Here is a 25,947-nt window from a genome sequence, read left to right as displayed (position 1 = left end):
TTGTGACTGAGACCATGTGGCCCACAAAACCTGAAATATTTATTATCTGGCCTTTTGTAGAAGAGGTTTGTGGACCCCTAGGTAAGATGGAGGATACAGTATTCTAGAGACAAGAGGCAATGCGGAAGATGATGACAGGTAGCAAATATTTATGAGCTTTTCCAGGCACTGTGCTTAGCATTTCACATGTTTTAGGTCATTTAATTCTTGTAACAACACTAATGAAGCATGTATTATCATTATCCCCATTATTAAGATGGGCAAAATGAGGCTTATAGCTTACTCAGAATCATGAAGGTCATAGGTAGTGGAGCTAGGACTTGAATTAAATTCTAGTTGCCTTGCCACTTGAACATATAACCACTGGGCACTATTGCTTCGTGGTGCTGATGGGTTAAACTGGGAGAGATTTAGAGACTCTGAAATACAACAGGCAATGACTGGGAAGGCTGAAGGGATACAAGGGTGCCTTGGAGGATAATGAGTATTCAGGAAGGGTGATTAGATTTCAAATGTTTACTGGCTTATTTAATGGAAAGAAGAAAAGCAGGCAGAGACCAAAAAAAGAAAAAAAAATGCAGGGACCTGAGTTCAATCCCTGGTACCTGGTACCAAAAAAAAAAAAAAAAAAAGCACCACACAATAAAAACAAACCAAAATAACATATCACAGCAGATATCCCTGGGCTTAAATCATGTTCTACCCCTAATACAGCATACCACCCCTGGAAAAAGGACCTAGCTATTTCCTGTCCAGAGCCCATTATTTAGCCTAGCCTGCTCATGAGGAGCAGTCATTCTGACCCCACAGCAGGCATGGGGAAGGGGAATGAGAGTTAGTGAGTAGGGACTCGGCAGTAGAGAGTTCTATTGCCTTTTTGTCTGTAAAATAAGAATCTCAAGGAAGAATTGTTTCTTCATTCCTGTGAATGTGGGCCTTGTGTTTTCAAAGGTCAGTGCCTGTGAGCACATCATGGTTTAGAGTGGGTTCCTATGGTAATCAGACCATCATGACTGAAGGCACTTTGTGTCAGACAACAGGGTACTGGAGTTTCATCCTTCTATGTAGCTCATGCTTATTCTGAAAATGTAACCATTTCTGTTTTCCTCCTTTTTTTCTTGTTTTCATTCTTTTTGCCCTACACATAGGTCAGGAGCCAGAGAATTCTTCAGCAGGTATGGTTTCTCTTTTATCCTTACTGTTGCTGGTTTCTAACAGGGACCCCTGAACTAGGTGGGAGCCAGCGCATGTTCCTTATGAGTTTTAAGTTAGTTTTCTTTTTTAATCTTTTAGATGACTGGAGGCTTTCTTCCAGTGCTGATGCCAATGGGAATGCCCAACCCTCTTCACTTGCTGCCAAAGGCTACAGAAGTGTGCATCCCAGCCTTCTGGCTGACAAGCCCCAGGTAGGCATGTGCCCATGGGCAGGGTGGGAACCAGTGAGTGGTACTTGTGCACTAATCTTTTATCTGAGACCTGTGACTTCCTATTTCCTCAGTTGGATCATGCACTAGCTTTTAACCAACTGCAGAAAAGCTCTGCAAGGACTAAAGTTAGGAGGAGAGTCAGAATCAAGAGCAGCAGAGGCGTGGGATGAGGTTGGTCTCTAACAGGGTATTGGAAATAGGCCTGATGTTTTCTAGATTTGATATGTATGTGGAAATGTTCTGAAAGAAAAAATTCATTTAGATTGAATAAGTAGAAAAAATTCTGAGCTTATTTTTACTTGTATTTTTTAAAAAATATTTATTTATTTATTTTTTGGTACCAGGGATCGAACTCGGGTCCTTGCACTTGTGTAGCAGACGGCAAAACCACTGAGCTAAATCCCCGGCTGGGCTTATTTTTATAAAACTCTTCAGAATGTAATATTGAAGAGAAGAGTGCTTCTTGTGTTTGTTTCATTAATTTTCTGGAGTTGGGGCGCTAAGAGTTCAAAGCAACTATATCCTCACAGATTATTATCATGTAGCTATGGCCAGACCCTAAATCCAAGAGCCCAACCCTATAGATCGAAGTTAAAATGGCAGCACAGCCTCATTTACACACCCCGGCTCTATCTTACAACAGAAAATTCCCCAAAGCTATACAATTTGGAGTAGGGATAATTCTGCTTAGGTCTTTTCTCCTAGCTGGTTTTCCCAATCTTTCTTCTTTTCCTTCCCTATTGATATATTGACACTTTGATGAAAAGGATAGACCCTGTTACAATTCAGATGATCTGTGAAGAATATTTTTACATAGAGCAGCCACTTCCATGGAATGGAGCTCTTTTCTCTTAAAGAAAGTGGTGTTACAGTAAGTCCCTGACTTATGAATGAGTTCCATTATGGGAGGATGTTTGTAAATCAGATTTGTTCATAATCTGACAAAGTGAGTTTTACACAGTACACTTGTAAATCTTATACAGTGGCCCTGTGAAAGTTTGCAACTTCAGTGTTCCTAAGTCAGGGACTTACCATACTCATACTTGCAGAAATGTATTCCTGTTGTATCCCAGAACTCACAAGAAACTTGGAATTTCCACAGATCTCTCCTAGTTCCCACCCCTCTTCTCTAGTGATCCTTTGGCTCTTCCTGCAAGGATGTAAAGTTGCTCTGGCCTCTGCAATGAAACCAAATCAGAGATGATGTCTTCCTTTGTTTCTGCTGACCTCTGTTTTCTCAGGCTAGTGTTGAGTCTGCCTTGTGTGCTAAGCAGCACCATTAAGCTTCTCCACCATCTGCCATGACTTACACTCCCCCTGCCAGGACAGCCAGGTGTATCCCGAGCCCCTTTTAGAATCAGGAGTTGTGAGCATGCCTACCCTCCTGAAGTTCTCACTTGACACAGGGATTTGGGAGATCATTTGTCTGGTAAATAACTTGCTCTGTTTTGCCCATTTCTGAAACTTTTTTTAATGTACAAATCTGCTGCCTGTGGCAGACGTACTTCCTTCTCAGCCATCTCAAGAATGTACACAGTTAGCTGTTGACATTAGAAAGCAGTGCTAATGAATTCAAAGGAAATGTAGAAGCACACTGTCTTCTATCATCGACTTAGCTCACAGGGTAACTCAATAATTCCTTTTGTCTTTGTAAATAGAGTAGTACCTTGGTTTGCAAACTTAATTTGTTATATGATTTTGGAAAAGATGGCCACACATTGTGTTTGTGTGGGAAAGATGGCCATGGTCATGTTTGTTACCCAATGCAGAATTTGCAAATGAAACCAAAATTTTGCCAAATGCTTCTGTTTGTGAACCAAATTGTTTACAAACAAAAGGGTTCATGAACTGAGGTACCACTGAACCTCTTTTTAAGAGATCATTTTAAAAGCATGGGAAGTAAAGAAAAATTATTTTTAAATACATTTATGTACAGTAGCTTTATTATATGCTCTGTTGTGTTCATATCACTCTTTTAAGAAATGTTGCCCTGAAGGAATTTTTTATTTTTTTAGTGGTATTGGGGATTGAACCAGCCTTTGCACTGAGCTACATCCCCAGCCCCTATCCCAACTTTTAAAAATATTTTATTTTGAGACAGAGTCTCACTAAGTTACTGAGTTGGTGAGGCTGGGCTCAAACTTGCGATCCTTCTGTCTCAGCCTCCCAGAGTGCTGGTGTTACAGGTGTGAGACACCACTCTTAGCTTCTTAATAAGGCTAAGCATCCTAAATGGGGTGTTTTCTTATCTGTCACACAACTGTTTTTTTAAGTGGGGCTTCTTAAAGGAAGTGTGGAAAATGGCTATTATAGTGTCTTTATTCTGCATATTCAGTGTAAAATTGGTCAACTAAATTTCAAGAACCTTTAGGTTATGCATTAATTTTTAGATTTATTTTCTGAATGTAAACATGACTTCTTGAATACATAGCCATCATCAGATTTATAAGTAGTTCTTGGCTTCAACAAAGCCAAGGGAGATTGGGCCCTCTGGGCCAGGCACTGCCCTGGCTTGATTTCAGCTGAAGAGAGCTCTCACAACTCTGTGTTGTGAGTATATCCTTATAGAGATGAATTAAGGTCCAGGAGACCGATGGGTGACATGAGACACTGTGTCCTGTAAACCTAGACCTACTGCCCTCCTTCTCACAAGGGAGAGAGGGAACCAAGTCTTTTGTAACATCATTATCATCATGGTCATACCCAGTGGAAGTGTACATAGTTCCTGGAACTGTATAAACTGCAAACCAAATTTTTCAAGAAGCTTCATTTTTTTCACTGATCTACCTTTTAAAAAATAAGTGGAATTTCTTTAGTTGCCAGCTGGGCAAGAATACAAATTGCCTCTGTGGTTCCTACCATGTTTCCAATAAAACAAAAAGTAGTTCCTTCTATCTCCTTTTTTCTTTAGGACTAAAAGAAGCCCCATGACAGTAAGTCCTTGGCTCTAAGTGGATTGTGAACACTCTTGGGAAGCATCCCTTCTGTAGGGTCACAAGCCTGGGAAGGCTTATGCCTGATGTAATGGAGCCCTGGTACCATATATGGCCACAGCCAAATTAAGTTAAAAATTACTCATGATTTCTATCTTTAGACAAGAAATCACATGCAAGATAGTTGACCTCAAAATAAAAGTAAATCTGAACCCAAATCAAAGAGATTTTTTGCTTAATTCTCATCAGCATTATCAGCTTACCTGGCAGTCCCTTTGCTGCATGCTAGTCCAAATGTTTTGTTTTGGCAGGGCAATTTAGACTGCAAACATACCTGAAGCCTCAGTACAAGTTCATGAACTAAATGAAAGGTTTTGTTCTTGCTGTGTACCAGAGAGGCACTGTTCATTTTGTATTTTTGACTGGTATACGTGGCCATATTCCACTGGTACCATCTTGGATACAGTAAGGAAAGGACAGTTGGGTGAGAGTTAGGTGAGAATGTCCAAATAATCCACCCAGATTATTTGTAACTTGAAAACTGAGTTACAACCTAAAGGATAGGTTTTAGGAAAATCTAAAGGATAGGTTGTTTAGTATTTCTGGGTTGATATTCTAGTCCAAACTCATGAATAGGAAACAATTTCTCACCTATTCACACTCTCTAGCATTCTTTTCCATTCCCACATGTACTCTGCAAAATACAGAAGTGAAATACAAAACAACCGCAAGATAGACCCACACCCTTGCACCTCCCCTAGTTTTTAGTCAAAACCCATTTAATAGATATTGACCAAACTCTTGTATCCTTTATTTGTGTGATTTGGAGGAGGGTTCTGGATTTATTCTAGTGCTGGATTATCTGTAAAGATAAGAGCTAGTGAAGAATGTCTAGGAACATGAGCTTTCTTCATCTCATAGTTTCATGCCCAGTTGAGCTGCAGATTGGCAGAAGAGGCTTAGTCTAGAGAGTCACTCTGCTTCCTGGCTCTTGGCCCCACTGAGACCCATGAAAGAGTGGTGTTGAGGGAAGAAGGGAGAATTGAACTATATGAACTATGTGATCTATAGCTCTGTAACTCAGAATCTGTACTCAGAGCTTTGGGTGTAAGCTGTATTTCTGAGGTTGACCATCTTCCTCTAGAATAGATTCTCTGTGGATGGTGGTGGGTTGACTTGAGCTGGAATTTGATGTACCAGGAATAGTATAATCCCACAAGCCAAAATATGAGCACATTGATTTTTTCTGTGTGCATCAAACACGGGAGACTATGAACTATGTGCTTTTAATTTTATGTGCATCAAAGTCCTTAGTATTCTCTTCTTGGTGAGCTTTAATTTATTATGCTCACAGAATTGAGGACTAAACCTTAGTGACTCAGTGTAGATATTTATTTCCTGTAAACACACACAAAAAAGTATAGCTCTTCCAACTCTTTTTTTCCTAAGGGAAAAGATAGAAGGTACTCAAAGGAGTCTAATGAACTTCAAATTTTAAAGCAAAGCCTTCAAGAAAAGTCTTGAGGAAGAGTGAATTCAAGGGAATGGGGTCTCTGGGACTTGCTCCCCTGTCATTTGGTTCCCTGGGCACCCTTGAGCCAGGAGGTCCCTGAAAATGCAGCTAACCAGGGATTGGTGTTGAAGCTGATGTAACTTGTTTTGGGATGGCTCAGCCTCCCTGGGGTGTGAGTCAGACCAGCCTCTCCAGGTGAGTATAAGCCAGTCCTTGGCTTTACTCTAAGGAAACTGTTGGTACCAAGAGGAGACCAGCCTGAAGATTTGCTTGAAAATGTGTCAAGAGTTTTTGTTGTCTTCACATCATGTTATGCTGTTGTTTCTAATGGTCATCCTTCTTTCCATCTCCCTTTCTCTTTCTTTCTTTTTTCCTTGTTTTGATATCATGTCTTAAAAATACTACTAAAGGTTTTCTCTCCATGCACTCCTCTCCTTCCAGAGGGTTGCTTTGCATGGCAGCCCTCCACTGTCTGCAGTACCCATAAAGACTCCCTATACATGAGCTCACCAAAGCCTTACTTTCGACCCAGCACCTTCAGCCAGCAAAACCCCTCACAACAGCAGTCTTTTTCTGTTCCCCTGGCAGCTATATCAGCTCCCAAAGATGTGCTGTATTCTGGTCCCTTGTTTCTGGGTTCCACGTTCCCTGATGCTTTATCCCAACCCCAGCGCCACTATGCAGCCATGAGGTTAGTTCCTAGTAAGAATGTGAGTTCTAACCCATGTCATGAGGCCACTGGGAATAAAAAGATCAGCAGCTTATATGTACCTTGTTTATCCAATAACATTTGCCGGGCCGTGTCAGAAAACTTCTCTCATGTTGCATGTGACTCGGCCAAAGATGCTCCCTCAGAGGCTGCCGGCACTCAGGCACCAGCTCCCAGCCTTGTCCCCTGCACAGCCAGCACAGGGAAATCACCCCCTGCTCCTCCTCCTGATCCTTCCAAGCTATTCTTTGATATCCATAAAGATGCTGGTAACTGTGGCGAGAGTCCTTCCCTGGGGACTTGGGCTTCGTTTCCAGATGCAGTGAGACCACCTGTGCTAGGCCCCCAGGTTACTTCTGATCCTGGAAACCGGAAGAGCAAAGAAATTTACCTTTTGCAGCCAAGTTATCCAGCCAAGGCAAGAAATTAGGAATGTTTTTGTGTCTTCTGCACTGTCTCTTTAGAAACTGATGTGAGCGGCTACTATGTTCTCTGGGACTTCCTTACTCTCCCTTTCCTCATTAATATCGCTGTGGCTTGACTCTAAATTCTTCTCTCTAAACACAGATTTCTCTCTGCCTTCCTCTCTTTTCTGTAAGTGTGTAAGTATGCTGGAACGTGGAATCCATAGACTAATAATGTGAGATAATGAAGTGTTTTTATTTTATGTCAAGGTGCCAAAGAAATTGTATTTACTCCCAGGCTTTGAGATTCTACAGCAGTTTTGTGGAGTTAAACACAGTCTGCCTGCCTGTTCTCTTGTTCTCTTTCTCTCTCCTGAAGTGTTAAAAGAGTTCAAAAATAGATGGATGGAAAGTAAACTTGGATGGAACTCCCTCTGTGTCATGGAGTATCAGGAGGCCAGCTGGCGAGCACCAACTGTCTCATGTACTCTGAGGAAAGGGCACTGATTAAATATTTCTCAGAGTGCATCACTGCATGTCCACTCTCAACTGTTTAAATATGGATTTCCTTTATCCCTGCTGTACCCCTTTACATAACAACCCCCTTATTTCCCACAGGATGCCACTTCCTCCAGCCCAGCTCAGCCTGAGGTAATAGTTGTCCCTGTCTACCTGGTTAATACTGACAGAGGGCAAGAAGGCACTGCCAGACCTCCAGCATCTCTGGAGCCACTTGGCTGCATCCACACTACCCTGGTGACTACCCCTGCTGCCTCACCTCTGACCTTCCCAACTCTAGATGATTTCATTCCCCCTCATCTGCAGAGGCGGCCCCAGCACAGCCAGCCAGCCAGTGCTTGTGGCTCCCTTTCCCCTGTTAGCCAGACACCACCATCCTTCTCACCACCACCTCCGCTGGTCCCTCCCATACCGGAGGACCTCCACAGAGTCTCCAAGCCTGACCTCACGGGAGCTGTTTCAAGTACCGTAAGCTTGCTGGACTTCCCTCCCCACAGCTTTTCTGAATGTCTGCTCCTGGCAGCAAATCCCTCTTTCTCACTGAAGTACTAAGTTCTGAGGAAAGTGTTGGCTGTTGCTGTGCTTGTGTGATGACTTGACTTGTGTCTGCTGTCCCTAGAGTGCATGCTTCCCTTGTGTGTTCCCTGGGTCACCTGTGGCCATTCACAAGTCTCTGAAGGGCCTTTTGTCATGTTGGGAATGCACGTCTTCCTGAAAGAACTTTGTCTTTCCTCTGAGAAAACATCTGTGGCCTTTACTTTGCCTAGTCTTGCTCTTCATAGGCCAGACAGATGAAACATAAAGAGCTGAGTAAAGCTGCAGAATTATGTGGGGAAAGGCAATGCCGGTGTGGTGCTATAGGACAGTGTACTAGGGAGTAGAAGGGTTCTGGGGGAGGAGAAGATGAACTCCTGTTGATTTTGTGAGTAAACTAACTCCCTTTTATAGCAGAAGTGGCAGAGACCAGGGTAAGAACAAAATTAGGCAGTTAGATTTAATTGGGCAAGTGGACTTGAAAGTCTTGTACAAGTGTTAGGAGTTTTTCAAAAGACAGACAGATGTGAGACCCTCTAAGGAGGAGGCTCCAGGGGCCTTTGTGGAACAGCAGTGCACCAGTGGTCAGTGGATGTGGGAAGTTAAAGGGTCCTGACACCTCAGGTCCCATCCTGTGTGTGAAGGCTGAGTCTCTCCATAGGTGGGAAAGGCCAGCTGCTTTAGACAAAAAGCTGAGCCGAAGTATTTTGGTTTCTTTTTCCTTTTGAGCCCTGGAAATTGAAAGAATCTGAAGACCCTCAGTGTGAGCTATAATATGGAGATACTATTTGTCAATCTACTTATGGGGTTGTGGGGACCGATGGGACTGAAAATTGGCACAGAGTAAGTGGCCAGTAAACATTAGTTGTGTTGCTGAGGACTTGCCCTTGAAAATGAGGAGCCAGAGCCACTCCAAAGCAACTCGTTAATTAACAATTAGTTGCTGAGTTTCTTTCACATGGTGCAGTTTGCTAGGCACCACAGGTGCATCTATGAACAAGTCAGGCCCCTTGTTTTCAAATGGATTTTAGGGGTTGGTGTATCAGTTTTCAAGGTTAGTGTACACCTGAGAGCCAGGGAGGTCTACTTTGTACTCCTAGAGTTTCTGATGGAGTGGCTCTGGGGAGAGGCCTAGGATTCTCACCTGGTCTCAAGCATCTCAGCGGGTCTTATGATGGGGCCCCACAAATCACATTTTGAGATACATTGAGCTTGTGAGTTATGGATTTGGCTGATGGAACTAAATGACAATGACATCCCCACTGTGAAGAGGTATACCTACAGTACTGGCCCAAATGGCTTGTTAAGCTAAAGCCAGTCATGCAGAAAGCAGTGAGGAAACTTATTTGACTTATTCAAGAAATGATAGAGTCATCAGGCATACCAAAGCTGGGGACTGACTGTTACATCCTAGGCTGAGGCCTCTTTTTAAATTTCTAGATGCAGCACTATGTAGTTCGGCCAGGACCAGGCCAGACATGACCCAAGGGCTTGCATATCCTGCTGACTTTGAGCTTGATAGCACATCTCCTGTTGGAGAAAAATGCTAGCTTGTTCTCTTATGTACTCTCCCACCCTCCAAGCTGAACTTCTAGGTGAATTTGGAAGCCAGTCTGGTTTTGGGGAATGCAGGCATCTTGCTTTAGGCACAAAATGTGTTTCTCTAGAGTAGCAGGTAATGTGAGTCTTATTTTTAGTGCACTTATACACCAAAGTAGTTTGTATGACTCTATAATTTATCATTTGTGTAGCTCTAGGTTTTCATATTGAGTTTGTTTCAGGTATGCCAGGACCCAGGAGTTGGGACAGTATCCTCAATTTCTCAAACCTGACTAATCAGCCTGGTGTAGACTTCCCAGAAGTTGGCCTGATAAATTTTGGTTTGGCTGTAGATAAGAGTAAAAGGTGAAAAAAGAAACTGCTTGGATTCTTCTGAATGAGAATTTTTAAGGAGAGGAAGGGCCCAATGGATGATGTCCAAGTCATGACCCCAATACCTGTTCCATTTGCAGCTATTTGGGAATCACATTGGGCAGATATGCTTTAAAGAGCTGTGGTGTGCCTTATATTTTGTTTCTTGGGAGCATTTTGGCAGTGTTTTAAATATGTCATATACCTTTATTAAATCACTGTGGAGATAAATTAGGAAAAGTGTAAATATTTCCTATATTTTAAATGACGGAGTTGAGAAGGCACTTGATATACAAGATCATACTGTGCTTCTCAGAGTCTTGGAAAAATGTTACTCACTGCTGCTGCTCATTATTATTAGCAGTTATGCAAACTTTTGGAAGAAAGAGACTGACTGAGGCAGTGTGGTCTTGAAGCCCCCATTGTATGGCAGGACCTGTCATGGTTGCTGATACCCACATCCTCTCTTCTAATGAGCATGTGTACTCTTGCCACGATTGTTAGGTCAAATGTTCTCATGCTGGTAGATGGCTCATGGTATTTTCTGAGTATCTGCTATGTGCAGGACATTGTGCTGGATGGTGGCAGGAGGAAGGGGAAGGCATGGCCCTTGTCCAGCAGGTGCATACATAATAGTTGATTTGATTGAACTTAATAATTGCTTCAATAGTAGTTATCAAAATCTTGTTCTTAAAGCCATTTAAGAATGCCATCTTGGCTTTGAGGTCTGTAAATTATAGACTAGAAACTTTGTAAAATATATAGACATGCTGGAGGAAAGTGTCTATATAGCCTTCCTACATTTCAGGATCCTGTTTTCACCTGTTTCAAAATACTACCATTGCCCCCAACTTGGATTATCCTGTTAGTATTAATAATTTTAGTGCTATCTCTGTCTGAGAGTTCAGGTTATTAAAGTCAGGATTCTCACACATCTGTACTTCAGGGATCTTTATCACTCTAATATTAGAGTGAAAAAAATGTTACAGCATGATAGGATAATATTCAGATGTCAGAAGCAAGCATTAGTAGAATTGCTCAGTGATTTTGATACTACGAGCAGCTTTCTGAGAGAATCATTACTTTTCCTTGTTCTTATATCATTGGCTTCTTGTCTTCATATTGTCTCACATTTCTCAAGACAGTGTACTAAACTTCCCTGATTTTTCCCAATTAAACTGGCTCTCATTCTTGGATTACATTTGGAATTGCATGGGTTTTGCATGTTATTCTACTTTGATTTGAATTTGCTTTTTCAGTAACTAGATTGGCCCACAGCTACTACCAGGTGAAAATAATGAATGGTGCTGCTGAGACTCAGCAACATTTAATTTCCCTTTCTTTCCCCTTACTAATACAAACAAAGAGAATAAGCATTTCAGATTAAACTTCTAACTGGAATTAATGACCAAATGTCTTCTTGACTACATTTCTGTTCATAAATAAAATCTTTGTAAAGTTTTATATTTCTCCTTTAAAAAGCATAAATTCTAGATTTCTTGCATTTACAGTTAGTTATATTGTTTGTTTTCTTTTCAGCGTTCCAGTCCTCTACTAAATGAAGTTTCTTCTTCCCATATTGCAACTGATTCCCAAGCCTTTCCACCAGCTAGCAAGACATCATCTGCCTATCCCTCCACAACGATTGTTAATCCCACCATTGTGCTCTTGCAGCATAATCGAGGTAAGGGACCCTCCAAGTGTGCCCTCTCCCAGCTCACTGGAGTCAACCTAACTGTTCCTTGGTATCTTGGGCAAGACTTCTGTCATTCAACAGAAATCCAATCCTGGGCTATCTGCCCCAGTTTACTCATTTCCATGATTTCTAAGGTTGATCCCAGCAGGCAGACAGAAGCTACTAATTTAAAATGATGTCAAGTGTCTTTATAAGTTAGCTGGGAAAATGTGATATGTTTCATCTTGGGTGTTCATGGTTATCTTTAGACAATAACATCAAAATAAGAAAAAGTCTGTATCTCTTAATTCCTTATCATGTGGTTTCTAATGAAGCTTTGCTTCAAAAATCTAGTTTTGTGGGGTTTTCATTTTGTTTTGTTTTTAAACAGTTTTGCTATGCAGTTCAGGCTGGCCTTGAACTCACTATGTGTTCAAGGCTGGCCTCAATCTCACAGTGATCCTCTTGCCTTAGCCTTAGACATGTGGCACTACAACCTGGCTGAAAATCTAGGTTTTTAAAGTAGTGTCATAAGTGACTTAGTTCTTCAACATGGTAAATTTCTAGGAAGCATAATTTTGAGTACCAAATTTTAAAAAATAAAATATATTGGATAGAAAACTTTCTAAAATATAAAACATGCTTTCATACCTCTAAAACAGGCTACCAAATTCCTTTTTAGTAACTCTGGCCCTCTTCTCCCAGTGGTTACTGCTCTAGGCTGTTGGTCAGTGCTGCCTTTTGGGACTGATGTTCATGTGGGTGTTTGGTCCTGCACCAGGCAGTCAGACAGCTCTGCTTAGGGTTTTTTTTTGTACCAGGGATCGAACTCTGGTCCTTGCGCTTTTGAGGCAGGTGGCAGAACCACTGAGCTAAATCCCTGGCCCTCTGTTTAGGGTTTTGTTGTTTTGTTTTTGCAGTTTCTGCAACTGTTCTGGTTGGTTCTGCTTCATTCCCAAAGGGGCCTTGAGTTTGAGTTAATTATATATGTTGACCCTTCTGCTTTAAAATCCCAGGTGATGATTCTAAATCCCAAGTTTTCCTTTTTGGAATTCCACAGAGGAATATACTCTCCTTTTACAAAAGTCCTTTGCAGCATGAAATGGAAAGTTTTCAGGCTGTTTTCCAATGTAGAAGAGAGCTTTTTAGTATGAATTTCAAAGAACAGTGAAGATTTACTTATTCTGTTTAGGCTTACAGCGTGGTTCCAAATCTTCCCTTTCTTGACTCCCTTTTTGCCTGCTTCTTCATTTCCTCCCCTCTCTTGCCCCTCCCTTCTGCATCAACTTGGATGAGAATGAGACTGGAGTCTATTTTTAATTGTTGTTCATACTAAATAGTCTTCTGTTTCCTGCTTCTAACTTGAAAAGAAGATGCATGAAACATTTTCTCTCACTTAAAATATTCCCACTCAAATCTTAAATAGTCTTTTTAGTGGTTTTATTTTTTGCTTCATGTGTGGCTTTCATATTCATTTTCCCTCATGAGTCTGTGTACTTCAAAAGCAAAACAGGTCCCAGCCTCCACACTGAACTTTGTACAAGCCCCTTCTCCTTTCATCTGTGCCACCCCTTTACTGGCAATAACTCTACTTGCCCAAAAAGTGTCTGTAATGCAGGACAAAGTAAAATTTTGGTTCTCTGTGAACTTCTTTATGACTCAAGAAAAATCTAGTCAAGCAAGTTAGTTCCCAGAATGAAAGGCAGTTTCTTTAAAAATGGGATTTATTCACAAAGCAACTCGGTTCTTCAGAAATGCCAGTGTCAGCTGCTTTTGCCAAGTCTCTCTGATGACACCTAGTGAGATGTCTTTGGACACAGATATACTTGTAGTTCCTCTTTGCTTATTTCTTGAACAAATGAGTTTCTCTGATTTACTCAGATACCTTTGGTTCTTGCTTTCTCTTCTGGCCAAGTCCTGCCATTAGGTTTAAAACTCATAATTATACATCTTAAGACACACATCCTTTAGAAAAGGACACAAATAATGATATTAGTTTTTTAGAATTAAATGGTAGTTCTCATAAAGAGTAAAACCATATGCTTAGTAGCAGATGGGGCAGGAAGAGTTGAAAAGAATGAAAGAAACTGGCCAGCCCAATCCTCTATGATTATGTATTAAGCATAAATGGGGTTAAGGTCAAGTGTTTTTGGCACTGCTTTGGAAATTACCCAACCTGGCAACTCTGCCAGAAATTCAGACAGTACCCATAAAGACAGTGTAACTATTGCACAGTCTCCCAGTAAAAACTTTACTCTAGTTTTGGAATTTTGCTTTAGCCATCCTAACAAAGTTCACCTTTTTCCTGCTTAGATTGACCCAGGGCATAGGTCAATAATCCCATCTCTCCAAACCACCCTTCCCCTACTAGGAACAGAGGGGCACTGAGCTTCTGGTCTTAGCATTGGTAGTTGTGAGCAACACAGTTCCTTTCCCTTCTTCAGTTTTCATATCTCATGTGCTAGAAAGTAAGTTACTTCCCATCAGTCTTGGAAGGAGGATTTGAACCAAGAAACTCTCAGGACTGACAGAAATGCATGTGTCCCTTTGCTCAGGGTTTCTCAATTTTTATTATGTTTTGGACTCAGGAAGTCTTGTTAACTTGCAGTTTCAGATTCAGGAGCTCTGAGAAGGAGAGGAGGTTGAGAGTCTGCATTTTCAGAAAGCTTGCCAGCATGCCAGTGCTTTTGGCCATGGACCACACTGGAGAGCAAAAGTTTAGAGATTCCAAGACATATCTGTGGGCATATGAAATAGTCTAGCGATCACCCTATTGTGGCTAACTTCTCCCTTTGCAATGTAACACCATTAAAAAACAGCCACTATTATGTGTGTGACATCCTATAAAAGACAAGCCATTTCACATCACAGTCTTTCAAATTGCATGCCTTTACTTCTTTTGGCTGGGGAGTGCCGCCACCCTGTAGAAGAGAGTTTGGCAACCATATATCCTTGAATACCTTGATGTTACAAGCAAGGCAACTGTGGGTAAGAGGTTATGTGGTTGGCCATTGTTATCTGGTAACTTGTTGGCAGAGCCTAGCCTGGTGCTGCACTGGGCTTCTGTTTGTCCAGCCAGTGCAAACCCCATCTACACATCAGATGTGGACATACCAATTCCACTATCCTTGAGCTCCCTTGCTGCTCTGTTTACTTCTTGTTCACACTGATTCTAGCTGGAGGATGGGAATGTGGCCAAGAGGGATGGTGACAGCACCCAAGGGCTGGCAAATGTTCTATTTTTATCTAAGTGGCTCTTTTATATTTAGCAGCTGTGGAAGGTAAAGGTCATTTTTGTGTTTATCAAATAGCAAGTACATACAGGACTCTCCAAAGGAGATGTTGGCTTCCCCTCCATGTGATTGCCCAGAAAGATGAGAAACCAGTAGACCTTCAGTATTGGGGGAGGGCAGCAGGGGCTTGGTGACTAAGTTGGAAAGAACCAGGGACTAGGAGTTAGAGATCTAGGTTCTAGTTTGAGATAACTTTCAGTGCTATATTTGGTAATTTGGGCCCGTTATCAGAGGTCTCTTGGTAAATGCTGATTGTTTTAGGATTTCTCATGTACTCTGGACCCAGCCAGATTGGTTACAGGGACTAAGGCAGGACAATGAAAAAAATAATCATACCTAACTGCTAGAGTTGTTGCCAAGATTTCAGGTGTTATGTATAAGATCTCTTAAAACGGAGCCTGGCATTTAGCAGGTTCTCAGGAGTTGATAGCTGCCATGCTTATGATTCTAATCACATTTCCCTCAAAAGGCTCCAAGCCTGGGAATCATATGAAGTCCTGTTATGTAAAACCAGAGGAGTTGGGAGGATCTCCTTCAGTAATGAGATCATCTTGAGACAAGATGTAAACTGCTAGAAAACAGAGGCTGGACCAAGTCTTGATGCAGACCTGGGGAATGGGATTTTGAGGGGGTTTGGAAGCCACATCACTACCTGACTCTAGCTAGGCTGTGCATTTTAGCATCCAAGCCCAGAGAACAGTGAAATTGCAAAGTCTAGGACCTAACTACAGAAGCTGTGCCAGGACTTCTTTGTCTTACCATGTGCTGAATAAATGTCACTTATCCTGTATCTTCTTTTTTTTTATCACAGAACAGCAAAAACGACTCAGTAACCTTTCAGGTAAGTGAGAAATATATTTATTTACACATTAACCCTTGTTTCTGTTAAAGCTGGCTTTCAGTCACCAGCCAGTGTGCAATCAGCACAAACTGCTGAGCTCCTGTATGTGTCGGCATCTCTGTTTGTTGCTGGATAAAAAACATGAAAGTAGGCATAGTTTCCACCTTCTGGAGCTTGGGGCTAGTAAACCAAAATAGTATTCGTGTCCCATGGAGCTGTGACGAGTGTCTTATTGGTAAGAATAGGATGTGCTGGCTGAAGGGCACAAAGGGCTCTGCCTTAAAGACAGTGATCAGAGTAGGCCTCTGAAGAGGTTACCTTTTTGTTGCTTCAGTGTCTGACCTAGGAAGGGAGAAGTCTGGAGTTGGGAAATGTGAGCAAGTTTGTTTTGGGTGGCAAGCCCAGATGCCAGGAGACAACCCTGGGAAGGTGGGTCGATGTGAGAGTCTTCAGATCAGCAGTGCCTGAAACTGCTTCTTGAATTTGAGCTGGCATCAAGATCTCCTGGAGATTTTGTCAAAGCTCAGACTCTTGGGCCTTCCCTGCAGAGGTCCAAGTTTAATGAGTACAGAAGAGAATTTGCATTTTTAACCAGGTGGTGTTAATCCCATCTTCTCTGGTGACAGGACTTTGGGCAATAAGTGGATTATCAAGGCCCATGATGGTGAGGAGTGAATGGAAATGCAATCAGATATCAGGGCTCATTCCCTAAGGAAGTGTGCAGGTTGCAACAGTGTCAGAATGGAGAGGGACAGATGTGCTGGCTGAATTTTTGAGGAATCCCAGGAATAGAGGGGTATTTAGCCATTTCCTGTAGCCATTCTGCTTGAAGATCAAAGGAGATTCTGCTTACAAACAACTGAGTGCTTGGGCTTGGCCCTTGCTGAGTGCTTACTGGTTGTGAATTATTGTTAATACCAGGTGCCTCCATTGATTTCACTAGTTATTTTATTGAGTGCCTCCTTTGTTTCAGGCACAGAGCCAGGCTCTGGGGCTGAGTTGGGGAACTGTGCTGCCCATGGTTAGCTAATGGTGTGGTGTGATGTTTTGTCATCTTTCTTTGGTTATGTACTTCTTGGGATAATCTAATGAAGGCAGTAGATTCATTCTCCAGAAAAGCCATATGTATGCAAACATATATACATGAGTTCCATGGACTTGCAAATACTCATAAACTTCAGAGTTAAGAACCCTTAATCTGGCAAATAACTGGAGCTACCATTTCTGACCAGCTGCTACATGATTTCTGCATGACTTTATCCCTCTGCTGTTCTTGTGATTTGTACAGAGCTTGGGTAGGGAGGACATGGGGTTCTCACACTCTTGGCTTTATCAGGATTTGGCCACAGGACCAGAACAAGCTGTGGTTGAGTTCAAGGTGCCCTTCACTGCCCTCCTTAAGCTGCCACACTACAGTGCACTTAATTCCCTGGCCATAGCTCAGGTTGCTGAGAACAGTGGCTCGGGGCGGGCGGGGGGGCAAGTAAAAAGTAGCTTCTGTGGACTCCTTTCTGTCTGTGGGATTTTGAAAAGAGTAGTGGAATGGACGAAAAAAAGCAACTAGCCACATATTAGGAGAGCCAGAGTTGGTCCTGGCTTTCCCTTCTCAGAGCTCTTTGTCACTGGGCAAGTGACTTCACCTCTTTGGCTTCAGTTTCCTTATGTAGGAAATGGGGATGATAATACTTGCCCCTGCCTGAAGGAGCTGTTATGTGGGACAGAAGTAGGAGGATCCTTTGTACACTGGAGAGGCCACATTCATGTGAGGGCTTCTCCACCATGCTGGCAGGCTCAGCTCTCAAACAAGCCTGATGCTATCACCTTCCTTGGGTTTTGGAACAGATCCAGTAATGATATTTGATAGACTGGGACCTAGAACAGGAGCTCACTAAATTACTAGGTTTTTGTTTAAATGGAAGTAACATTTTGTTCAGGAGCTCCTGGAAGAGAGAGACCTGGCTGGGCTGGCGTTTCCCAGACTCTCTGCCTTGGAGCAAATGAGGCTTACCTGGGGAATGGGACTCAAGGACCACCAGCCTCCCTCCCTTTAGCAGAGCCTTCTTGAGTGTTTGCGGGTCTTGATGCTCAAAGACAGTCACCTGGAAACGTAACCTACACAGTTTTGACCTGTGTAGCACATAGTCCCCTGAGAAGACAGGAAAGACTTAGAAGATAGGGAAACAAGATAAGGGCTGGGATGAGGGACTGGCACAGAGTGTAGGGAGGCCAACATCCTTCTCTAGGGAAGTGTGAACATTGCTTTCAACCTCAGTCACAAAGCTTTGGGGTAAAGAAAATTCATCTTGACTCCCACAAATGAAGGTCCTGTCTGAAGTTGTCAACATCATCATTTATTTAGTGGTCCAAGACTCCTTTTTTTTTTTTTTGTTACCGGGGATCGAACTCTGGTCCTTGAGCTTGTGCAGCAGGTGGTGAAACCACTGAGCTAAATCCCTGGCCCCCAATACTATTTTTTAAAAAAGCACAGTATAATACTAGAAAGAAGTGCCCCATCATATGCAGGATTATTATCTGCCTAGTAAGTAAGAGCAAGCTTTCATTGTCACACGCATGTCAAAGGGTGGCTGTCACCTGCATGTGACAATTGTCACTTTGGGTTTAAGTTTTCATTGTATAAAGTAACACTTTTTATTCAAGGTCTGTAGTTCATTCCTCCATATATCAAAATCCACTCAGTCAGGAATCACAAAATAACAAGCTTTGGAAGTAAAATCATTCAGGGCTAATTTTTATAGATCACAAGGACTCTGGCAAATCCATGAACCATTAGCCTGAGATTTACAGTTAAATGATTATTGTTGGAACCATCTGCCCTAACAATATTCTTTTTTTTTTTTTTTTTTTTTTTGAAAAAAAAGAATTATTGTAGGTCTAAGGGCCGGGGATTTAGCTCAGTGTTTAGGCTGCCTGCCTCACAAACGCAAGTACCTGAGTTTGATCCCTGGTACCCAAACAAACAAACAAACAAACAAACAAATAAAAAAGAATTATTGTAGGTCTAGAAACCCTTGAAAATTCATGTCTATGGTCTCATCATCTTAAGCATGAGAGTAATGAGTACCTTCACATAGCAGGTAAGGTAGAGTTTGGAACCAGCTAGTTGGCCCCTTCTTGGTCTCACTTAGGGAAGCTTTTCCAAGTGGCAGGAGAGTGCTCAGAGACCCAAATTAAGGGTAGACTCAGAATACCCATGTACTTCCAGGATTCCTGCCAAATACATGTCCTCATATTGGAATTTCCTAGGAGCATGAGAACTTATTCTATAAAGCCAGCCTGATCTAAAACCATTAAAGTATATGGTTATGGTGCCAGGAATCAGGTTTTCTGAAGCACTCACTTAATTGCACATAGAATATTTAGAAATCATTCTGCCCACATGCCCAGATGGAGCAAAAGTTTCAAGAGTTTGTCTGAAATCAGGGCAAGTACCACTCTGGTTTTTTTGTTGTTTTTTTTTGTTTTTTGTTTTGGTACTGGGGATCAATCTGGGGTCCTTGCGCTTGCGCAGCAGGCAGCCACTCTGTTGAGAAAACTGAAAATAGTAAAACCTGAGCATGAAGACTTCACTGTTCCCCAATTTCCTCAGCCTCCCATCCATACACATTTGACTCTGCCACAACTTTGCATGGACTCTCAGGTCCTTCTCTTTTTTGCCAAAGTACAGTGGTACCTCAGTTCACAAACTTAATTCTTTCCATGATTCTGGTCACAGGTTGAATTTGAGGAGAAACAAATCAAATTTCCCTATAAAGTCAATGTTGAACCTAACCATAGAATTTGATTTGTTTCTTGTCCAATTCTGTTTTTTACCAGAATCATGGAAAGAATTAAGTTCATGAATGGAGGTACCACTTGTATAGCCCCCCAGCCTGTGCTTTGCACCTCTCCAATCAATGAGCACTTAACTAATTGCCAGCATACCTTTATGTCCTTCATTCTCTCTTCATGAGCTTTACTGATAGGACTTTGGTCTCCCCAGGCTTAAACCTTTTGGACCTCTACAGTTATCTGAATACTCTTTCCTCTGTGCTGAATTTAATCCCTACTTTCTGTTTATACCTTTACCCCTTTTCCTGCTATCTGGCAACTGTCTTCCTGAAACTGTTTGTTCTGAGTGTTCCTACAACTTTCCTCTTGCCTAATCTAATGCCTCCTCTTCTGCTTCCATTTTTGGGTGGGGTTTTTTTTTTTTTTTGACATGTTCAACCACCTACATCTTGGAATTCTGTCTTGTCTGCTTTCATGGCACCTTGTTGTACTTCCTGGTTGCTTTGTTAATCCCTTGGACAACTCCCACATTGGTTACAAATTCTTTTCAGCCTGTATCTGTGACATCTCTCAGTGCCTGTCTTCAGCCTGCCCTCTGTTCTCACCTCCCTCCACCCCGTGAATTCTGACATGGCCTTCACATTTGCCATCACTTTTGTGCTGATGACTACAAAATTTCACTCCTGCCAAGGTATCTCAACTAGCCTCCCTCCATATTTTTCCTAGGGTCTCTAGGATGTTTCTACCTGAGGGTTTCATTGTCTTCTCAAAGTTACTGTGGTTCAATTGGAAACAGCCACCTCTCCCTGACTTCTCCAACTCAGTTCCCTTTCCTAATCAATGTGCAATTGGCTGGGTTCCGAGCCTGGAAACCTTGGTGCCATCTTTGAGGGAGGTGAGTCAGAACATGGTTCAGAGAGTAGTCAGGTGGACACTAGGCCATGTCCCAGCCTGTCCATGTGCTTGCTGCATGACTTTAAGCAAGGTATTTTAACATCTCATGTGTTGGTCCACTTAACCATTTTAAAAAGAAATGGAAGGGTGATGTGTTAGTTATTTTTCTCTCATTGCTGAGACAAAATACCCAACACCCAAAGTTAGAGGGGAAGGGGTTTATTTGGCTTACAGTTCATAGAGGTTTCAGTCCATGATTGGCTGGCTCCAAGGCAGGGAAGGGAAACAGACTTCACAGAGGAGAAACAAGATGGCACACACAAGGTAGCAAAAGCAACAAGAGAGTTTAACAGTATCCTTCCGCTCCTTTTATCTTTTTCAGACTACTGGGATTAGGGCGATGCCAGACTAATCACTCACATGTAGTGGTTTAGTAATCCCACTCCCTTATTCCCAGCATCACACATTTCAGATTGATTACCTCTGAAAAATAAAGTCCCACCTCATCCGCATGAGGCTTTGGGGGGACATCTAAACACAAACCATAATAGGTGATAATAGTTCCTTCCTCATAAAGTTATTGAGAGCATGAAATGAGGCAATCTATATGGAGAGTTTAGTGCAGTACCCAGCACATTGTAAGCTCAGAGTAGTTCAAAGGCACCTGACCATTTGCTTATTGTGGTTCCTTCTGTCAGAGCACCTTCTAATTCCTATTCATCTGGTCACTTTCTCAGACGAATTGGCCCTGAACCTAAATTTCTTAGCTGAGTTGAGTGCTGACTCCTCTTCAGACCCTATCCTCCTACATTCTCAGTGTTGGCTCACTAGTGCTTTCTGCCCACTAGAATTTAAACTCCCTGAAGTTCAAGAATTCTGAGATGTTCACCCTTTTGTCCCCAGGAGAGCACAGTTCAGAGTGCCAGGCTGGTGCCTAGTAAATGAATGACATGGCTTGGAATAATAGAGTATAATAAATAATTGTATGATCTGCAGACCACCCTGTATGTTTATTAGGTCTCTGTAACTTTTGATGTTGAACCAAATTAAATAAACTAGGAGCACCTAGCACTGTACAGCTTCGTGAGTACTTTGGCTAAAGTTATTTTAATAAGCTCTATTATAATATTGCTGAGAGCTTGTCAGTGGAAATGTTATACCCATTTTTAGGTGAGAAAAATTAAGTGATTTCCTTAAGATGAAACACAAACTTTTCAGTAGTTTTTAGCCACCTCTTTGTGGTCTTACCTGCTCCTTTAATTTCTAGAATTGTCAGGACTACTTGAATATCCAGAGCACAGTGTATATATCTCTGCAAAACACATTGTTGGGAAATATTTTTAAAGGGCCAGATAATAAATATTTTAGGTTTTGCAGGCAGTATAGTCATAGCTACTCAGTTTAGCCATGGTAGCACAAAATCATCCATAAATAATGGCATGGCTGTGTTCCAATTAAACTTCAATTACAAAAACAAGTGGCCAGCCCATGGGCTGTACTTTGCTGATCTCTGCCTTAAGTGACACTAATTCCATTTGGGAGTTAGCAAACACACTTTCCCCTAGCTGGACCGTTTGGGAGTGTTTTGCTTTGGAGCTATTAGAAGTGTTTCAGATAACAAGTGCTTTTCATTTCCAGATCCTGTCTCAGAAAGAAGAGTGGGTGAGGACTCATCCCCAACCCAGGAAAAACCCACATCACCCAGCAGGACTGCTGAAAAGAGAGCAAAAGATGACAGTAGGCGGGTGGTTAAAAGCACGCAGGACCTAAGCGATGTGTCCATGGATGAAGTGGGCATTCCACTCCGGGTATGACTACTGACATAAAACGTCCTTCTTACATTTCAGCTTAAGCAAGTCATGACAAGGGTACAACTCTGAGTGCATGTGAACCCCATCTGTGGGTCATAGAGGCCTTAAGGGTGGTCCTTGCACAGGCATCAGACCCTAAGTACCAGACCCCCCAAGAAGCTGTGTTCCAGACTTGGCACACAACAGCTTTTTCCAAAGTGGGTGTGGGGTGTTAATTAGTCTCATGGAAAAATGAACTTCATGGTGAAATGGAAAGGAAGAATATCTGGGTGGAACAGAGTCAGAGATTTCTCTCCAGTAGAATGTCTGAGAGTCTCTGGGCTTGTGACTATTCAGGGGAAAATGCCATGGGAAGTCTTCCTTTGTTATTGTTCTGTGGAGCCTGTTCAGAAATTCTTGCTCCAGAGCTAGAGCACCCTGAGGAGTGTGAGGTCCAGGATCCTTGTTTATGAGTTTAGGAAGAAGATCCCCCTGGATAGGAACTACATTGTTCAAAATGACAGGAAATGCTAGGGGAATCATGGAACAGATTTGGCCCACGAAGGCCTGTAGGATGGAGCAGGTCTCGTGGCAACCATACCTTGCTCTTCCTGCTGGTCAGGCATGCCAGTCCTCCTTTACACCCTAAGGAATGCAGGACAACCTGCCTTTTGAAACTAGACTCAAGTGAATTGCTCTCCATGTGTCTGTCAATCTGCACTATGTCCCTCTGTAATATCAATCTGGAAAAAGGAACTTCTTTTGTGTCTTTTTGGAAGAAGCCAAAAGAAACTTCCATGAGCTAAGCTTCAAAAGAACTCTACCCTGGTCCTAAGTAATAATATGGAAAGCAAATTATTCCCAAGGCAATCACAGCTATCATTTGCTGAGTACATTATCTCATTTAGACCTCATTCACTGGAGTGAGTAGTGGATACTAAAAGTGTTTCCATTTTATAGATTCCTGTATTAGTCAGTTTTGCATTACTATAATGAAATAGTAAACTTATAAAGTAAAGATAGGTTTATTTTGACTTGTGGTTCTGGAAGTTCAAGACAAAAATTGAGTGCTTCCTTGATTTGGGGCTCTGGTGAGAGTGGCACATCATGGCAGAAGGGTATATCAGAGTTGTGCTCACATTATGAGTTAGGAAACCGAAAGGACATGTGGGGTCCTCCTATCCTTTTTGAAGGCATGTCCCCAGTGACTTAAGAACCTCCCACTAGCCCCCACCTTCTAAAGGTCCACAGAACCTCCCAATACTGCCACTGTAGAAACCAGACCTTTAAATATGGATGTCTGGGGGACATTCATCCAAACCATACCAGTGAGGAAACAGAGACTCTGAGGGATTATGTTAATCTCCCGAAATTGCACAACTGTGAGTGATAGTGTTCTGCCAACTCCCAAAGTCATACCCCTAACCATCACTTTTGCCCCATCTCTGTGACCTTGGGAAATTCACTTTGACTTTTCCTATCTCTTATCCTCATCTGCAAAGTAGGAGTGAAAATATTTGATCTAACCATCTCTTTGTCACCTTCCTTGATTTATTTTTATCTTAAAAATAAAGAGGAAAAAAAACCCCACCCAGCTTTGTGTGAGGATGAAACTCTGGCATTGGATACTATAATGGGTTACATTTTAATGTATGCATTCTAAATCTGGCCTGTGCAAGGTGACTTAGATACATGTCTACAGAATAACCCAGAACGGCTGGCGGCCCAATGTGATAAACAAGTATTCTTTGCTTTGTGTATCTCAGTGTCTTTACTTCAATTTTGGGTAGTCCCCCTGTGGGAGAAATTCTCTCTAAAAAAGAAATTTAAAAAATTAGTAATTTTTTACTAATTAGTAATTAGTAATTAGTAATACACAATTCAAGCCTGTCTTTGCCCACTTTTTTTCAAGAAATATGTCTTTTTGGCCAAATGTCATTCTGTAAATTCTGACTCTTTGTTCTTTCTCCAAATTGTTATCTTTAACAAATGTGGCTGAGTTTTGACTTAAAATGTTGTGATTTCCCTGTTTGATTTTGATGTTGTAGTCATAGAAATTCTGAAATATGCTAAAATCTTCATTTTATTTTACCTTTTTCTCCAGAATACCGAGAGATCAAAAGACTGGTACAAGACCATGTTTAGACAGATCCACAAACTGAACAGAGGTACTGATTTTCCCGTGTCAGAGCTAAGTGCCTATATATCAACTGTTGGTGTAGGCCTGAAGTCATTTTGTTTAGACTCCAGGAGATGGGGTCCTGCATTGGGATCCCATTAGGTACTGATCTGCTTGAGCCCATCCATGTGCCTTCAGACCCAGGAGGGGTGATGCACCTGTGCGCCTGCCTTTGCTTTGTAACTGGAGGTCAGCTCACAAGTTCTCCCTCCCAGCTCTTGCATAATGCAGTAGGCTGAGCCTAGCACTCTACCTGTGCTCTAGTACCTATCTGCCTGAGATGTGAGCAGCTCCATCTCCCACCTGCTTCCAGCTTTAGATACATCCTGTGTCAGCCCATGACTGCCTTGCGAACCAAGTAAGTTGAGAAAGCCCTGAGCTGGAAGTCAAGAAAACTGTTTTCACATAGATTCAGCCCCTGCCAAGGACTCACATGACCTTCGGTCAGTCATGTATCTTTCTGTTTATCTTCCTTCCCTTCATCCAAAGGTTGTTACAGAGTCCATATGAGAACACATTTGGCCTTGTGAAATAGAGTGTATAGTACACCTCTAAGACTATGTTAACATGAAAACTAATTTTGCCCCCTGGGAACTAGCACTTGGCAAATAGCCCTGAGAATCAGTCAAGAGCTGACACAGTAGAGCCTGCTCAAGTTGAAAGAGGTGCTTCCAGATAGAGGGCTGCTGGGCTGTCAGCAGGTGGCCCAGCATGGTGGGAGAGCCCTAGGCTAGTGCTGGAGCAGGTCACAACCTCACCAGCTCCCATTGCTACCTATGCTACCAGTCAGCTGATAGGCAGGGATGTTGCTACACTGTGGGAAAGGTACCACTTTTCCTGCAGGCAGAGCATCCTATCCTTTCCCGTGCCCAAATCCAGTCTGGCTGCCTGGCATGGATGACACATGAAGGTAAAGAAAGTTTGTTCCAGTCAGTGTTCCCACCTAAACCACAAGTATCCAATCTCTCTGATTAGTTGCAGGTGCCAACTAGTATCACTGCTAAGTAGCTCCTGCTGGGTTCAGAATGAGCCAGAGCGTGTCCCTCTTCAAACTATTTCTAAATATTGAGATGCTCAGTATTTAGCAGTTCTGAGGCAAGTGTAAATCTGTTATGGTTGTGTGGATGAGCTCAGTCATAATAGTGATGCTACATTCTGGATCTCTGATTGGATTGGGGCAGTTCCACTGATCTCTTCCTAAAGTGACTGTGTTTCCTCTAGAAATCCGTGCCTCTCTCACCTTCAGACTTAGTTTTAGAAGGCTAAATGCATATGCACACAAATGCTTTTTTTTTTTTAAGCTTTGGAAGGCTAAATGCACAAGTGCATGCATATGTGCAAAATATATAATTCTGCCCCACAAGCAGAATTATAATTAACACAACTGAATTACAGATTCTAAACAAAACTACCTGTTTTAATGGGAGACAGTAGTATTTGAGAGGTTAAGACTCCACTTGTTTGCTTGATTCAACACAACACAAGCTTTGACTGAAAAAAATTATTTTAGGATAGTGTTTTCTTTACATAGTGCTT

The 25,947-nt window shown here is 42.1% G+C and overlaps 1 protein-coding gene across 50 annotated transcripts in view; it reads left to right on the top strand.

Annotated features, from left to right (window-relative positions):
• Nucleotides 1-25,947, top strand: part of Sorbs1 (sorbin and SH3 domain containing 1) — a 227,839-nt gene that overhangs the window by 131,058 nt on the left and 70,834 nt on the right. For 28 of the 50 annotated variants that reach the window (XM_087184962.1, XM_087184960.1, XM_087184958.1 and 25 more), the window contains 7 exons: nucleotides 1,149-1,175; nucleotides 1,294-1,406; nucleotides 7,605-7,973; nucleotides 11,490-11,634; nucleotides 15,730-15,759; nucleotides 22,081-22,250; nucleotides 24,337-24,400. In XM_087184962.1, the coding sequence (XP_087041088.1) occupies nucleotides 1,149-1,175; nucleotides 1,294-1,406; nucleotides 7,605-7,973; nucleotides 11,490-11,634; nucleotides 15,730-15,759; nucleotides 22,081-22,250; nucleotides 24,337-24,400 (918 nt within the window). Of the gene's footprint in view, nucleotides 1-1,148; nucleotides 1,176-1,293; nucleotides 1,407-6,283; nucleotides 7,001-7,604; nucleotides 7,974-11,489; nucleotides 11,635-15,729; nucleotides 15,760-22,080; nucleotides 22,251-24,336; nucleotides 24,401-25,947 lie in introns of all 50 variants that reach the window. The other 22 variants (XM_087184994.1, XM_087184995.1, XM_087184993.1 and 19 more) reach the window with 6 other exon arrangements.

This window comes from Heterocephalus glaber, unplaced genomic scaffold (assembly GCF_053883595.1).
Source record: "Heterocephalus glaber isolate CG9 unplaced genomic scaffold, H.glaber_assembly_v1.0 deba00001497, whole genome shotgun sequence".
Taxonomy (NCBI): domain Eukaryota; kingdom Metazoa; phylum Chordata; class Mammalia; order Rodentia; family Bathyergidae; genus Heterocephalus; species Heterocephalus glaber.
This window is presented reverse-complemented; position numbering and strand designations above follow the sequence as displayed.